Consider the following 15,431-nt stretch of genomic DNA (forward strand, 5'->3'; position numbering starts at 1 on the left):
GCAACCTCTCTGTTTCCGATGAACTGGTGCATATAATCGATAGACAAGCCCCAACAACCGGCGTTGTGTGGGGTGATCGTGTCATCGCCTGCGCCGGCCGCAAGATTCGGCCGCCATTTGCCTTCACTGGACCCTTTGGTAGTCCGGCGGTCAATGTCAGCGACCCGAACACCCCTGAAGCCCCTTTACTCATTCTTTCTTCGCGTTTCGATCCCGCCACGCCTGTGGCCAATGCATTCACCTTACAGAAACAACATGTGGGCTCGGGTGTTGTAATTCAGGAATCAACGGGCCACGGTGTAACTGGGGCGGGAATAAACTCATGCACGGCGAATATTATCCGGGAATTTTTCTTGAGTGGAAAAGTGCCCCTGAATTTGACAATATGTCAAGCAGAATGCATTCCGACCATTCCCGCGGAGAGAAGCAATTGCTCAGCCCCTTTGTGGTAAGTGCCCAGGAAAGGGCAGCGATACCATGGGTTTTTCTTCTTCAATGGCTCCGTATCAAATGAATTATGTAGGCCTTACTGGAATCAACACAATTGCTCGAGTTCCGCCGATGAGGATAGTGCAGTCATTTGTGCAATGTGCCAGCGAGAACTAAGTCAGGGCCAGCCTCTCCATCCCAAAGAATGATCCTTTCGTTTCGCGACTGAGCAGAATGGCCGAAGAGGCTAAGGCCTTATATGGTCGCTGTCTATTCATGACAGTCCAGATAATGCCGCCATATTATGCCTCACTGGTGGCGTTAGGCATACCTTTAGTAGGAGCTGTTTGCTCTCCCCCATTCCCCCAGACCACTTGTTGATGCCATGCATCCAATCAAGTCAATAATGTGGCGGGTCATTGACTGTCGTGATGATCGCCTGGATAAGAAATAAGAGGTTACGGTGATGGCCCCCCTCCTATTGACTTCAGTCCAACAACCACTGCCTAGCCAAAGCCTGGTCACTTTGAATGTTTTCCCAGTGGCTACTGAATGTTGGTGACTAGCGCCGTGGCATCCTGCAGGATTCAAGCCTGTCAGATGGACTTCTGCCGTCTTACCTCGCAGGTTTTGTTGGCCATTCGGAATCTCATGCATGGCTCGGGCGGAAAGGGACGAATGCTAGACTAGGGGCCCCCGTATACCGGAGGATGCAGATTTCAGCCCCCGCTTCGCACAGCTACGTGTGACGTGTAGAGTTGTCGCTGTACCTGGACTCGCAAGATTGCGCTAGAGAGTGAGGAGAGGGAGGAACGCATACAAATGCACGAGATTGATACGCATCTAAGCAATGAGATATAGTTGCTAAGAAATTCACCTACAGGTTGTCTGGTGCGAACACGATCGATTCCCCATCAGCTGTGTGTTACGTAGTCGGCTTCGAATAGGGCGAGCGGGCTGTTCAATGTGTCAAAACAGAGAATGGCTCCACGGCCTCCGCTTTGTATTTATACCACACTTCGTTTCAAGTTACACCAGTCTGGATACATCCCGGTCTGGCGCAGTAAGCGTAGCTATCTGCTAGGACTGCGGCTGACAGCGTCCGCAACGGGGATTCGCCAGCTGAGCGAGGTTCTACCATGCCAACAGAGAACGCTGCTGGGTGGAAACCTGTGCTTGGGCAATTTGGACCATTCGGGTCGCTCACTTCAGGCCGCCTGAGGGGTTATGCAAGCCATGTCACTCATTAAGATTACGTGCGGCGAGTCCTCGTTATCAAGAATTAGAGGGGATGCTCACCTGCAGTTCGGCCTGTCTTGTGCAGAATTTGCACTTATTTAAGGTCTGGCTATCCACTCATCAACTGAGACACTAGTAACGGAGCGACTTCCGAATGAGACCTGTTGTTGAATTTTGAATGCGACATCATGAACCTCCTATCGTCACCATCACAAGAGATTTTGCTGCTACTCGCATGGTGCATTATTGGGACTTCAGTTGCGCAAAATGACCCTGTCCGGGACTTCTGTCGGAGATGGGGGCACCAGTCGGCGGTCGTGGACCGTAAGTTATACATTGACGGGGGCCTGATCAACTACAAACCCTTCTCGTCATCATCTCGAAATTTCAGCAGTAGGTTTCTGCGCCTTCACCCCGCTTCAGAGTTGATTGAACAGGTTGTAACAAGATATCAGATACCGTCCTTGCATACAATGACCTCGACGACGTGCCTTCGACGCTCGGAATGCCCCAGTTCCACGATGGCCTTTCCAAGAACACGACGATACCGAGCGTAAGCGGCGGCATTCTATGGGAAGACTCGGTGAACAAGCGGCTGTTCCTTTACGGGGGTGAATACTTCGAGGATCCACCGGCCGCCTTCGTTCTCTACAGCTACGATATCCTCTATAACAACTGGGTGTCACTTGGGTCTCCCACTGGCGCTGGAAACGCCAATGCAGGTAGTTATGGTGCCGGAGTTTCGATCTCATCGAGGGGAGAGGCATATTACTACGGCGGATGGCAGAGCAACGCTTCTGTGCCAGGATGGACAGGTCCGCCGAAGGCTCTGAGCAGACTTATCAAATACGACATGGACAAGAACTCCTGGAATAGCGTCGCGGGCCCCGACAACGTCGGCAGGGCAGAAGGCGTGATGGTCTTCATCCCAATTGGAGATGCTGGAATGCTGGTCTACTTCGGTGGCAGTCAAGACCTGGACGGCAATGGGACCCTGACACCACAACCCATGGATGAGATCTTTCTGTACGACGTCGCGAATACGAAGTGGTACACACAGAAAACTTCCGGTCGTACTCCCGAAATACGGAGGCGTTTCTGTGGCGGTGCGACCTGGGCCCAGGACCAGTCCAGCTACAACATGTAAGTCCGTACTTTCAGGAAGGCTATTGGAGCCAAAACTGACCTCATCTCAGTTACATCTTCGGCGGCGCAGGCTTCCCTCCGGATACTACGGGATACGACGATATCTACATCCTCACCATCCCCAGCTTTCAGTGGATCCGAGGTCCGTACCCGGCCAACAGCAACGTCACGGGGGAATTCCCCAAAAGCATGATGAGCTGCAACGTGGTCGACAACTCACAGATGCTTGTCATTGGCGGTTCCTATTCCAACGATACCACGTACTCATGCGATGCCGACAATGTATGGGGCACGCACAACATGAACCTAGGTCAAGATAATGACGAGAATGCTATCTGGTTACGTTACCTGCCCAGTCTGACCACCTATGCCGTGCCTACCGACATTCTGACGGCCGTGGGTGGCCGTGACGGCGGCGGCGCGACACGAACGGCGCCGACAAGCGGCTTCGACGCCCCAGACCTCTCCGTCCTCATGACACGCAAGGCGACGCCGGCAACTAGAACGCCCACGCGCCCCGTCAGCCTCGCTACCTCGTCTTCGTCAAACTCTAGTACTCCATCCTCTGGGCTGAGCAAGGGGGCCATAGCAGGCATTGCGGTTGGTTGCGGCGTGGCTCTCCTACTAGTGTTGACTGGTTGTTTTTGTTTCATCCGTCGCCGGCGGGCGTATTCCAGGGAAGAACACGCCTCAGCACTGGCTCCAGGGGCAGGGATGTCAATGGCATATCACCATGGTCAAGCCCATCAGGGGCCGATGTACGGCGGCTGGGGCAGTACGCAGGTGTCCTCGCCGACGATGACAGCTACCTCGCCTGCGATTCCGCCTGCTGAGCTTGGGAATGGAGCTGAGCTGCAGTACCCCAATCACAGCATTAGTCCTACGAGCGGCAAACATGACATTGGCTACGGAGGGCCATCGCCCGTGATGCCAAATGAGAGAGCAACTTAGCTCTTGGGAGCAGGGTCTCGAGGACGGAGTTCTGATGAGAGGAGCCACTTTCTTAGCCTGGAGTACGACTAATACCCGTTTCCTTGGATCATGCAGAACTAAGTGCTTCAAGTATAGGTATATTAACAAAGCATTCAATCAACATGCTTGAAAGGTCCCATCGCGTGTGATTTAGAGGCACAGGATTCATAGTTAGCCAATGTCAACCCTACTAGACGTTGGCGAAGATGAGACAGCATAAGGATAATGGGAGCCAGCTACGATGAACTAGACTCAAGTCGTGGGCATAAACTACCTGTGATTTTAATGGAATGTTGTCGTCCAAGACCGGAATGTGTAAATGTACGCGGTGCGGAACCGATCAAAGCTGAGATTTCTGTTTCAATAACGTCAAGCTAACGATTAGTAGAGTTTTGCTATCCGGTTGGATATTCTAGCTGACTAGGCGGACTACTACCTGTATGTTATGTTAAACGACGGTTTTTACCATTATTGCTTCAATTATCGTCTTCATCTTCGCTGTCTTCATACTCATTACTACTATTGTCCTAACATCACTTTCCGCCTGGGTAGCTTGTAGTATCCGACTGGGTAGCAAAAATTAACTGGTTTGTTATCGAGATCTTGCCTGTCTTTCAGACTAACACGCACCTAAAATACTTCCATGTTCGCTGTTGTATAACCCTTTTGTATATCTCATAGAGTCTGCAGTGCTTTTAAACGATAGATATCCATAATATCGATAGATGTGCCGTGTATGCGCTCTCCTGAGCCTCTCACTGTATCTTCGCCGCATTGTATCTTTCTCGCAGCACAGACCTATCAAACGTATCTGGAAGTGGCTTGGCTCAATCAAGAGACCAATTGCTGTCAGTGTGTCGAATAGATCTTAGAGAGCAGGTGGAGGCTAGACAGCGAGGTGCGTCAGTTGGGTAATACGGCCGATGTCGCGCGTTTTTCGATGAAATAAACATATTATTTTAATAACTAAAATACACATTTGTTAATGTTTTCGTAGGTTCATAGCGGTCGGGATGCGAAAGCGACTGAGTATTTCAAAGTTTCACTGCCCGGGCGGATAGGGACCGCACGAACGACGAGGCCAAATAATACAACAAAAACAATAAAATGAGAGTGGTAGGGAAAACAGGGATAATCTGATTCTTTGGAGCCGAATACCATGTAGTGAGTGAAGGTTAGAGCAACGACTTCGTTCGATCGATGTAGGAACAAGGGTGAATGGCATATTTCATTCTCTCCAATCTTGGAATACGCCTATATGTCCTGCAAGCTGTATTCAACCATGCACTCGGTGAGTCTTCCTTCAAAATTCCCTTTTTCCTCGAGATGCCTAAACGAACCAACGGGCAATATCTGAACCTGCCTTTGCCTCGGCGCACCTAGCTTATCTTACGGATGACGCCGTCTGCATAACGAGGCGACGAGGCAACCGAATCCAAGGCAGCTGCGGCAGGCTGAGCTGCATGTCATCCAGGCGACAGCAAGGCGTCCTCGGGTAGGGAATGATAGCCCGTGGCGATTCCGATATGTGGTAAGCAGGGGGTGCGGTTCTGAAAATGAGTGATTGGAGATACGAAAGTGGAAAGCGCTGCAGTGAACCGCACCAAATCATCAGTCAAGTATTTTCAGCGTGTGGATTGAGACAAGGCGGGGATGGCGAATCTCATCCCTTATTCAAGGTCACCGGTTGGTCAGCTCCAACGCAACATGTTGGGTAGTACAGCATGAAAATCCACAGCCTGCAGCAAGCTGCCTCTTTTGTAGAAACCGATGAAGGTCAGGCGGACACAGATGCGGCTCAACAAGGACAGAACCGGGCTGTCTTCGTCGACCCTCCTCTCTGTAAATTTACTGGCCTTTTTTATCGCCAAGCCAATACCCATGGCCTGTCAGTTTTTCCATTTATTACGACACACCGTCTAGCTGAATGATGCCTGGCTTGGAAATCTGCCTCGCGCCCACCTTCCCAACAACAAGGACCACGCGCAAGCAGGGAAAAGACTCCGCCTCATCATGGAGACGTCCACAATTTCTTCCTACCGAATCAAGCAGAGCGACCTAGAAGGATGGCTCAACACCCAGTTTGGGGCTGGCCAGAGCTCAGTCCAAGTAAGGCATCCGGCAAGACGTTTTTCAGAAGCTTTTCTAACGATTGCCTCCCGTTGATCAGGCAAAAGACGGTGACTACGTTGTTTCGGCTCCTAGAAGCATCAGTTCGGTACGTACTGGTACGAAGCCAGGTCTTCAATCTTCAATATCAAATTCCATGATTTCTACATTTTTCTGACACTTTGCACAGAGCGAAGTCGAACACTTGAAGACGTCTGATTAGAGAGGACTCTATCTCAGACTGCCTAAGCAGGCTGTGAAACATCAGCGAAATTTACACATGAAGGCACATTACACGATATCGGCTAGGTTTTATGGCAGTCAGGCGTAGGCAGGCATGGAGTTGGCGGTGTCAGATACAGCCTTATGCATCCTCGTGTGAAGGTACTTCGGGCAACGACTCTGTTCTATTCTGAGTCTTCATTGGCTCGGTGGAAAGCTCGAAGGAAATACATGTACCACGAGTAAGGGCCAAAAAGTACCGTGGTCAGCAGATTGAGAAGCCTTATTGACAAGAGCCCACGTTCGTGTGAGAGCCTAAAAGATAAAAACTTATTCCCCCCAAATGTTGCAGGCAGCCGAATGAACAACTACCCTTTCCGTTTGAAATCTTACAGAATTAAGCGCGATTGGCGGGCTGGATTTCAGTGATCGTTAGCCCCAAGCCTGGAGAAAGAATGTCGACACAGATGCAGACTCCCCCTAGCGCCATGCAGCAACATGACCCCAATGACCAATTGGTGGGGATTTGGCCGGATTCAGACCAATACATCATGCCACAAGCCGAAGAACGAGAGCCTTTGGATTTTCTCGAGGCTCAGAGGCTCTGGAGCCCGTTCAACGACCAGGGAAGGCTACCAACTCTTTTCAATACACCTGGTGCAAAGTTAGACGTGTGGGAGACAGGACTGCGCAACAGTAAGTGAGCCTCGACAAATTCTAGACATTCGCTTATCCTTCTCAGAGTTTCCAGAGGATATTCTATCCCTGTCTAAGCCCGATGCGATTCGCAAGCATTTTATTCGACCCGAAAAAGACCCTCATATTCGTCATGTGTAAGACTTGGTCAAACATCCCTGAGCAAAGGAGGGTACTAACGATGGCCTTCAGCTTTGTCGGTTCAAACGACTCGAGATCGCCAATGAACTGTTCTCCTGAGATATTCCGGTTCATTTGTGCTTATCATCAGGTTGAGCCTTTCTTCCTGGAGGCTGTTCTTTCGTTCGGAAGACAGCCATACCCAATTGACTACTGCCTGGCTCATTTCAGGTCAAAGACACTTGTGGAAAGCAAGACGCCAGTTCCTCACGCACTTCCTAAATTTGGGAGGTCGGGAAATACAACTCACGTATCATACTTGTTACGTTCCGTCGAACACTCAGGGGCAGAGGGCATCGACGGATGGCAGATCAGACAAGCTGCAAACTACCATACCTTTGACCTCGAGACTGGACGATCTTTCTGGTTCACTATCAAGGCCAACAAAGTTTTCACGAACCGCATAAAGGAATTGACTCCTCGCTTGAAGATTCCCTCTAAGCCAGAAACCGCGGATGGTAATATTGTTTCATATCTCAAGGCATCTCTGGATACCCACCTGCTTTACCTTTCCTGGTGTGACGAGGGCTGGCGTGACTTCATCAACGACTTCGAGACCTCGATCCGAAATATCGTGCTTCCCGCAAAACCTGCGCTAGTGGACGATCATATCAATCCGGAGTCCTCTCATTATGACATTCTACCCTGGGCATTGCAACAAAAGCGACGGCAGCGCACCATGTCGCACGGCCTATCCAGAGGCAACACCGGACTCACCAGCAATCATAGTGAGAAAAGTGCTCCTAGTACGGTCAAAGAGCGAGTCTTTTCCTTTAGTCACTCCTTTTTTGGATTGAAGACGACTAAATCAGATGAGGAACAGGGACTTCAATCAGAAAACGCAGCATACCGTCGGCAGAATCCCAACGCAGGACTTGACCCATCCGGATCCCTGGACAAACTACGTATCAAAGATATCCAGACTCTGTACAGTCGATCAGAACTAATGCAGAGATCGCTCTTAGTGCTAGAGCTGAACACGGGCGTACTGCGTGATCTCCATGCCTATTATAGCAATCTGACGAAGACTGAACTCAAGGATCCAAAGTACAAAGAAGTTGTCAACGGTTTTCTGTCGAGGCTTGAATCAATCATCAGAAGGCTCGAGACTAGACGAGCACAGCTGAACTCACTCTCTATGCATCTCAACCAGAGCATTCAACTAGTAAGTTCACATCAAGAAGAGATGTCCCTACCAGACTGACCAAATAAGTACGAACTGGTTTTGCAGCAGCGATCGAATCAGATTGGAATGGATTTTGCAGATGTTGCCCACGAATCAAACAGACAGATGAACATGGTTGCCGACAAGACATCGAGACAAACAGCTTCCATGCATGTTATCACTGTCGTGACCCTGATATTTCTACCCGCCACATTCGTTGCAGTAAGAGAGGTTTGCCCTCACCTTTGCGGCTTGCTATGAACTTCTGACGCTCTCAGACTTTCTTTCAAAGCGGAGTGTTGGCACAGGACGAAGATACCGGTGCTTTCAGTTTTCAACGGGAGAGCTTCAGACTCTTTGGTCTTGTTTGTGGGCCATTGACAGCCATTACGATGGGAACTTGGTTAGTGGTGTTCGTGTGTTTGAAATGGAAGGCGAAGAAACAGGCTCAGGCCGAGAAAGATCAGCGTGTTGGGACTTTGGGGGAAGAGAACGTTAAAAGACTGTAAGATGAGTGGCTTGGTGTCTCTTGGTGGCGTTCGGGAGTGTGTTCTTTATTTTGGAAGTGGAATAATGGCGGTTTATGTACAATTCCATAGAATGTTCTTGCGATTACACGGGTGAGAGCCTAGCCCGGGCGTCTGTCTGCCTCGTCCGTTGACTGTGACGTACTTTGACCGGCTGGTGCCAGATGAACTCGGAGGTCACCTTCTCACCTTACTCTTAGTGGGCATCTTTCGGTGAACACATGGCCTGAAAATTCAGCCCTCACTCGAATGCATGCAAGAGACCAATCGAGGCGCACGTCTACACACCATCAGAACATCCTAGTCTGGTGTGAAGTGCTAGTTGAATGGAGGAAAGGCAATGGGAGGTATGGTTTTAGGTCCATAGGTCAGCTGTAGGGCTGCAGCCTGCAGGTTTTCAGGCTCAGTCGCCGCAAGGCAGCCTGCCCGGCAGCCAGTTCGCAAAGTGGATGGGCTCCCCGCGAACTCCCTGCAGGTGATGCCTGGTGCCCTCAATCCTTCGCGGGTTGCCTAAGCCCACCGTTGGCATGTTTCTGGCTGCTCTCTGGGTGCCGTCATTGGCACAACCTGGCACTTTGCAGATTGTGGACGATCGCTACGCTTATAACCGCCATTGCCCACAACAATTTTGCTTCATTTTCACATGAAATTCGTCGTTAGCTGTACTTCCTCTTCTTCATTCTTGTCTCTCGTGGATTTCACTCACTTGAATGGCACGACATCTTGCTCTCGTTTGGGCCTGCAGTAAACCTCGGAACTAGTCGAGCAACCTGACAAGTCCCAGAAAATGTCCGATAATCACATCGTCACTGAACTGCGAGACCATGTCGCCAACATTGTTGAAGAACATGGATGCTAGGGCATTGACTATTATGGCGATGTGCGCGAGTTTGTCCCTCAACTGGCGCTTACCGACTTTTGGACGTTGGAGAAAATCACCGCCATCTTCTGTCACGACCGGAACAAATTGATACTGCACAGCGCCGTGGACATTATGAATCACTACATTGTAGTGTTCTCGATTTTGGTGTTGACATCTGGGGCCGAACACCTAGAACTTTTCACCCAAGAAGATATCAAGGACACAAGCCTCCCACTGCATTCGATACCAGAGTCATATCGTGAGTCGCGTCACAAAGAGGCATTCGAGGATTTTCTCAAAGCCCAGTGGAAGTTCTGTCCACTACACTTCAGCATTGGAACAAATCCGAAACCAAGCAAGAAGAACTTGTCACCTAGAATGATTATCCCTATTTCACCTGTGGGGAAAATAAAAATCAATCCTGAAGCGAAAGAGGAGACCGATGCAGCTGTCCTCTACAAAGTGGAATTCCACCCTCACTCTACCCTACTCACAACCCCTGTAAGTTGAGATCGTAACGTCTGACGGAGATGAAAGAAACTGAAATATATGTCAAGGTCGTTTTCAAGGAGTACCTCAAGTCTGGTCCAGAAATCCAAAAGCTATATGACAACGAATGGGCCATGTATACTCAACTGAAAGAAGACTCCTTCAATCACATTGTGAGATATCATGGGTCTTTTCAATGTCTCGATAGACGGACAATAGTTCTGGAGTATGCACCTGGGGGTGACCTGCTTTCTTACTTCAGAAAGCGAAAGCCCCCAAGCACAGACTGGCACCGAAAGCAGTTTTGGCAGAACTTGTTCGGACTTCTCGAGGGTTTGGTAGCCATTGACGACCTGACGCGGTATGGCGACCAGTCAAGAGATACGTGGCACTTGAAAGGGTGAGTATCCTGTTTGTTCGTGCAGAAATCCTGGCTGATACTAGAGAAGAACGCATCAAGATATCCGCCCGCAAAACATCTTGATATGCGGAGAGCCGTCGGACGATGATTACTCTGTGCCATTCAAGTTCGCAGATATGGGTTTGGCGCACATACGCAAGGTGAAGAACGAAGGCATTGACAGATTTGCCACAGATCACTTTGGCAACGGAATGTATAGTATGTTCACGGCAAACGAATGAACTACTAGCCCAAACTCACAAGGAAACAGGCGCCCCGGAGGCCTTTCGAGATGATGGAGGCATCAAAACTATCCGGCACAAGAGTGACGTCTATTCACTCGGTGGAATCCTCAGTGAGGCTCTGATATGGGCTCTCTGGGGAGAGCGAGGCCGAGAGGCTTACCAAGCAGAGCGTGTTGAAGCTACACGTGAGATCAGATTGAAGGGCGGCTATCACGAGGGAGCCTTCCATGACGGCGATGGGCTTTTGACCGTCGTCGAGAGATGGCACGAGCGGGCTGTCGATCTCACTGGTGGCAAGGCAGAAGCTTTGAGCCAGCTCATCGTGAAGTCAATGCTCGCCGCTGACCCGGACAGACGGAAGACTGCTGCTGAATTACTCGAGAATTTCACGGCTATTATTCCAACCTTGGAGTCGGACTCGAGCCCACGGAACTACATGTCTAAACGACAACAAGGATGGCCACTGTCCCCTCTGTCGCTTGCAACTCGATCCCAAACGACACCGATTGGACCGAGAGATGCATATCAATCCCCAACGCCAATCGCACGCAGTTCCCGAGTTTCTTCGATGCAGACGAACAAATCATCCATCGCAACTTTCCTCACTGCCTCTCCAGATCTCATGGAACCATTCATGAGCCCTCTGAATGTCTCAACACATGAATACACGCGTCCTGTCGATGCGCTCCATATCGGCAGACGCAGTGATCCCCAATTTGGACCTCAGAACAATTCGTCTGGCCCCGGCTGTAAAGGAAAGCTTCCTGCTTCTTATTCCCTTCCGTCACAACAGGAAGGTCCGTTTTTTGACGAAACATCATCATCACGCTTCGGGACAAACAGGACTTCACTGCCCATCCGGACTGGAAGTAATCGGAAAAAGACCACAGCCCAAGAACCGGGACGTCAGTCTCCACGAATTTTATCTCCTGTTTCGACGCTGAATTCGAGACCTGCGACTAATGTTGGGAGTACTATGTCCCCTCAACACCTGTCGAATGGGGAATCGTCGTCCCACGTATTCCAGCAACCCAGCGCACTTCAGCATGCCAAACCATCTCTCGCCGGAATAACGGTGGGATCCGGAAGCGTTGAGAGATCGCAACGGAAAACTAGCTCGGAGCCACCGATCACCATTGATCAAATTTGGCAGACCTGTTTTGAGCCGGGTGGCAGAAGTACTCATCACTTCGGCCGCAAACTTCTCAGATTCAATTCCGAGACTGAAGATCCTCTGAAGGCATTTCCCGCATTGCAGAAAACTTTGAAGAGGCTCAAAGGAAACAATGGAAGAAACCAGGTAAATAATTGACTGTGACTGAGCCTAATTTTGCCTGAAGCTAACATATCTTCCTTTCCAGATATTCGTCATTGACGACTCAAAGTCTATGGCTATTCACCGAGAGCAAGTGGCTCGCACTTGTCGGGTCTTGACCAAGTTGCTGAAAAGGGGGCATGTCGATCCTGATAAGGAATTTGAATTGTTCTTTGCATCTGAGGGCAACCCTATTAGGGAGAAAAATGGTACAGACCTCCAGCTTGCGGTGCAAAGGCAATCTTTTACCAATCATCGTTGCGAAATGCACACGATTCTCGACCAGGTAGCTTCGAGAGTCATCGAGGAGGAGCAGCCAGTCAGTATCTACGTGTTGACGAATGGCCATTGGGACATTCGTACCCCGAAAAGTATCTGCAACGTTGAAAAGCGTATTGTACGGCTCGTAAAGCACATTGTCGACAATAACAAGCAGTCCAACTGGGCCATGGTTCAGTTCATCAGCTTTTTCAGAGACCCACCTATCGAGGCCGATGAACATGGGAGGGCGCGATTGAAGTACCTGGACAACGACCTGAGAGCAGATCTAGGACTTGAAAGGTATTTCATCTCTCCTTCGTTGGATGAATGCAGCTAACAGTCTCATTAGAGATATCGTTGACACCCGAAGCTCCAAGAAAGACGTGAGAAAGATTCTACTAGGATCTTTATCACCAGAGGCAGATGAATCGCCATCAGAGTCGGATTAAATGTACCGAACAGCGATGCATTACGACGTGGGGAAGTAGTGTTTACAGATTTATGAGCTATGACAAGACAAATTTAGATACCCAAAGAACGGTTAGATAGATAGAATTTTGAGAAAAATTATTAGGGGAGTCAGCTTGCCCTTTAAGTATCATTGTATTTACACAACCATCTCGGTCGTCTCTGTCATTATCGCCGTTGGTGTTGCTATCTTCGTCTCTGTCCTATTTCTACTGCCTTTTCCATTGTTACCCGTTGTTGTCTCTGTCGTCGTCACTGACCTCGTCACAATCTCATTAAAGCCTTCAAGTCCATAAAATCAGGAACAACTTTCCATGGAAAATACAACGCAGCCGTGAATGCAACACGAAAACAAGCGTTCTTTTCTAGGAGAAGCTCAATCAGTGCCCGATAAGAAACTGAGCAACCGCATCGGCCTGAATGGCCACGAGGACACCGGTCCCCACACGGCGACAGGTCCCTGCTGCCAGCTGGCCCAAGCTCATGCAGGTCCGGGGATCGTTCCGCCTAACGTGGCCCACAACACCTCTGCGCCATCTTAGTTTCACTTTGTTTCTGTTAGCCGAAACCCATCCTTCTCAAAAACTCGCTCATATTGACAAGGTATTCCCTTAACAGCAACCTTGAGGGATCATCGCTGACGTAGCGGGTTTCCGGGGCAGCTCACAGCAGCTCCCGCCCGTTGCTATCTCAGGCACCCGTGACCGTGACTCGTCCCCAAACGGTAGCATTCCCAGCGAGACCGGCGACTATCAGCCAGCTGTTCGACAGCTACCTTAGCTTCTCCCTCCTCCTCCCAATTCTCCTCCCCTCTCTTCATCCTCCATCACCAACCGCAAACCACCCATCATGGCTCGAAATCAACCACCAGCGATGCTCTCCCTCCTCCTCTCCGCGGCCCTCGCATCCGCCGCTCAACCCGGCGCCGCCCCCGCCGTCGCCGCCCCGATGCGCGACCTGATCTGGGGCCAGCTCAACTTCCTCCACACGACCGACACCCACGGCTGGCACGGCGGCCACCTCCTCGAGCCGCAATACTCCGCCGACTGGGGCGACTACGTCTCCTTCGCCGCCCACATGCGCCGCAAGGCCGACGAGCGCGGCGCCGACCTCCTCGTCGTCGACACCGGCGACCGCGTCGAGGGCAACGGCCTCTACGACGCCTCCGCCCCCAAGGGCCTCTTCACCTACGACGTCTTCCGCGAGCAGACCGTCGACCTCATCTGCACCGGCAACCACGAGCTCTACATGGCCGACGCCGCCCAGCGCGAGCACGACATCACCGTCCCAAACTACAAGGAAAACTACATCGCCTCCAACCTCGACTACATCGACCCCAAGACCGGCGAGCGCGTGCCCCAGGCCCAGCGCTTCCGCCGCTTCAAGACCAAGAACCAAGGCCTCGACGTCATCGCCCTCGGCTTCCTCTTCGACTTCACCGGCAACGCCAACAACACCGTCGTCCAGCCCGTCGAGGACACCCTCAAGGAGGAGTGGTTCACGAAGCTCATCGGCGAGGAGAAGCCCGACCTCTTCGTTGTCATCGGCCACGTCGGCCTGCGCATGCCCGAGCTCAAGAAGATCTACACCGCCCTGCGCAAGGAGAACTGGAGCGTGCCGATTGCCATCTTCGGCGGCCACGCCCACGTCCGCGACGCCCTCAGCTTCGACAAGGAAGCCTTCGCCATGGCGAGCGGGCGCTACTTTGAGACCATCGGCTGGATGTCCGTCGACAACATCAAGAAGCGGTCCAAGAAGTCCGACGACGTCTCCGCCGAGGCCGTCTCCTTCACGCGAAAGTACATCGACAACAACCTGTACGGGCTACACCACCACACCGGCCTCAACGAGACGACCTTCCCCACCGACCACGGCCGCAACGTCAGCGCCATGATCACAAAGGCCCGCAAGGCGCTCGACCTCGACTACAAGTACGGCTGCGCGCCCAAGGACCTGTGGATGAACCGCGTCGAGTACCCGAGCGACGACAGCATCTACACCTGGCTCGAGAAGGAGGTCCTGCCCGCCGTCATCCACAACAAGGACCGCAAGGACGTGCCCCGCCTCGCCATCGTCAACACGGGCGGCATCCGCTTCGACATCTTCAAGGGCGCCTTCACCAAGGACAGCACCTTCATCGTGTCCCCCTTCACCAGCGGCTTCAAGTACATCCCCGACGTCCCCTACGGCGTCGCCAAGCGTGTGCTTGACCTGCTCAACCAGGCCGGCAAGATCTTCGAGGCCGACACGCAGGACGCGCGCTTCATGAACATCCCCGAGATGATGTACCCCACAGGCGACATCCTCAACGCCATTAAGAAGGCCGACGCCGACCAAGAGCCCCGCCGCCTCGAGCTCCGTTCGGAGCAGCACCCCCTCGCTGACGACGAGAAGTCCAAGCCGGACCTCGTCAGTGGGTACACCACCAAGGACGACCTCGGCACCGACGGCGACGACACGGAGCACACCCCGATCCCGTCCTTCCCCGTCCCCAACTGCATCCAGACCGCCATCGACTTCCCAAAGGAGGGCGAGCCGGAGAAGGTCGACCTCGTCTTCATCGACTTCATCCTGCAGTGGGTCATCGTCGCCCTCAAGTTCAGCGGAGGCGACTACAGCGACAAGGACGTGCTGACGTACTCCGACGAGACGCTCACTTACAAGATGGGCGAGTGGATCAAGCAGAATTGGAAGGGCGACTGCTGA

At 51.7% G+C, this 15,431-nt stretch overlaps 3 protein-coding genes across 3 annotated transcripts; all 3 read left to right on the top strand.

Moving 5' to 3' along the window:
* Positions 1 to 2,173: 2,173 nt before the first annotated feature.
* Positions 2,174 to 3,442, top strand: COL26b_001713 (uncharacterized protein; the record flags this gene model as incomplete). The annotated part of the gene is made up of 3 exons (XM_053174657.1): positions 2,174 to 2,811; positions 2,865 to 3,333; positions 3,404 to 3,442. The coding sequence occupies 3 exons, from the start codon at positions 2,174 to 2,176 to the stop codon at positions 3,440 to 3,442; spliced, it is 1,146 nt and encodes a 381-aa protein (XP_053041280.1).
* An 8,819-nt stretch (positions 3,443 to 12,261) lies between these two features.
* COL26b_001714 (uncharacterized protein) lies at positions 12,262 to 12,706 on the top strand (the record flags this gene model as incomplete). Its single annotated transcript, XM_053174658.1, has 2 exons — positions 12,262 to 12,557; positions 12,607 to 12,706. 2 exons carry the CDS (start codon positions 12,262 to 12,264, stop codon positions 12,704 to 12,706), a joined length of 396 nt encoding a protein of 131 aa, XP_053041281.1.
* An 868-nt stretch (positions 12,707 to 13,574) lies between these two features.
* On the top strand, positions 13,575 to 15,431 carry COL26b_001715 (uncharacterized protein; the record flags this gene model as incomplete). The annotated part of the gene is made up of 1 exon (XM_053174659.1): positions 13,575 to 15,431. One exon carries the CDS (start codon positions 13,575 to 13,577, stop codon positions 15,429 to 15,431), a length of 1,857 nt encoding a protein of 618 aa, XP_053041282.1.

The sequence above is a fragment of the Colletotrichum chrysophilum genome, assembly GCF_026319265.1.
Source record: "Colletotrichum chrysophilum strain AFK26 chromosome Unknown scaffold_8, whole genome shotgun sequence".
Lineage (NCBI taxonomy): Eukaryota > Fungi > Ascomycota > Sordariomycetes > Glomerellales > Glomerellaceae > Colletotrichum > Colletotrichum chrysophilum.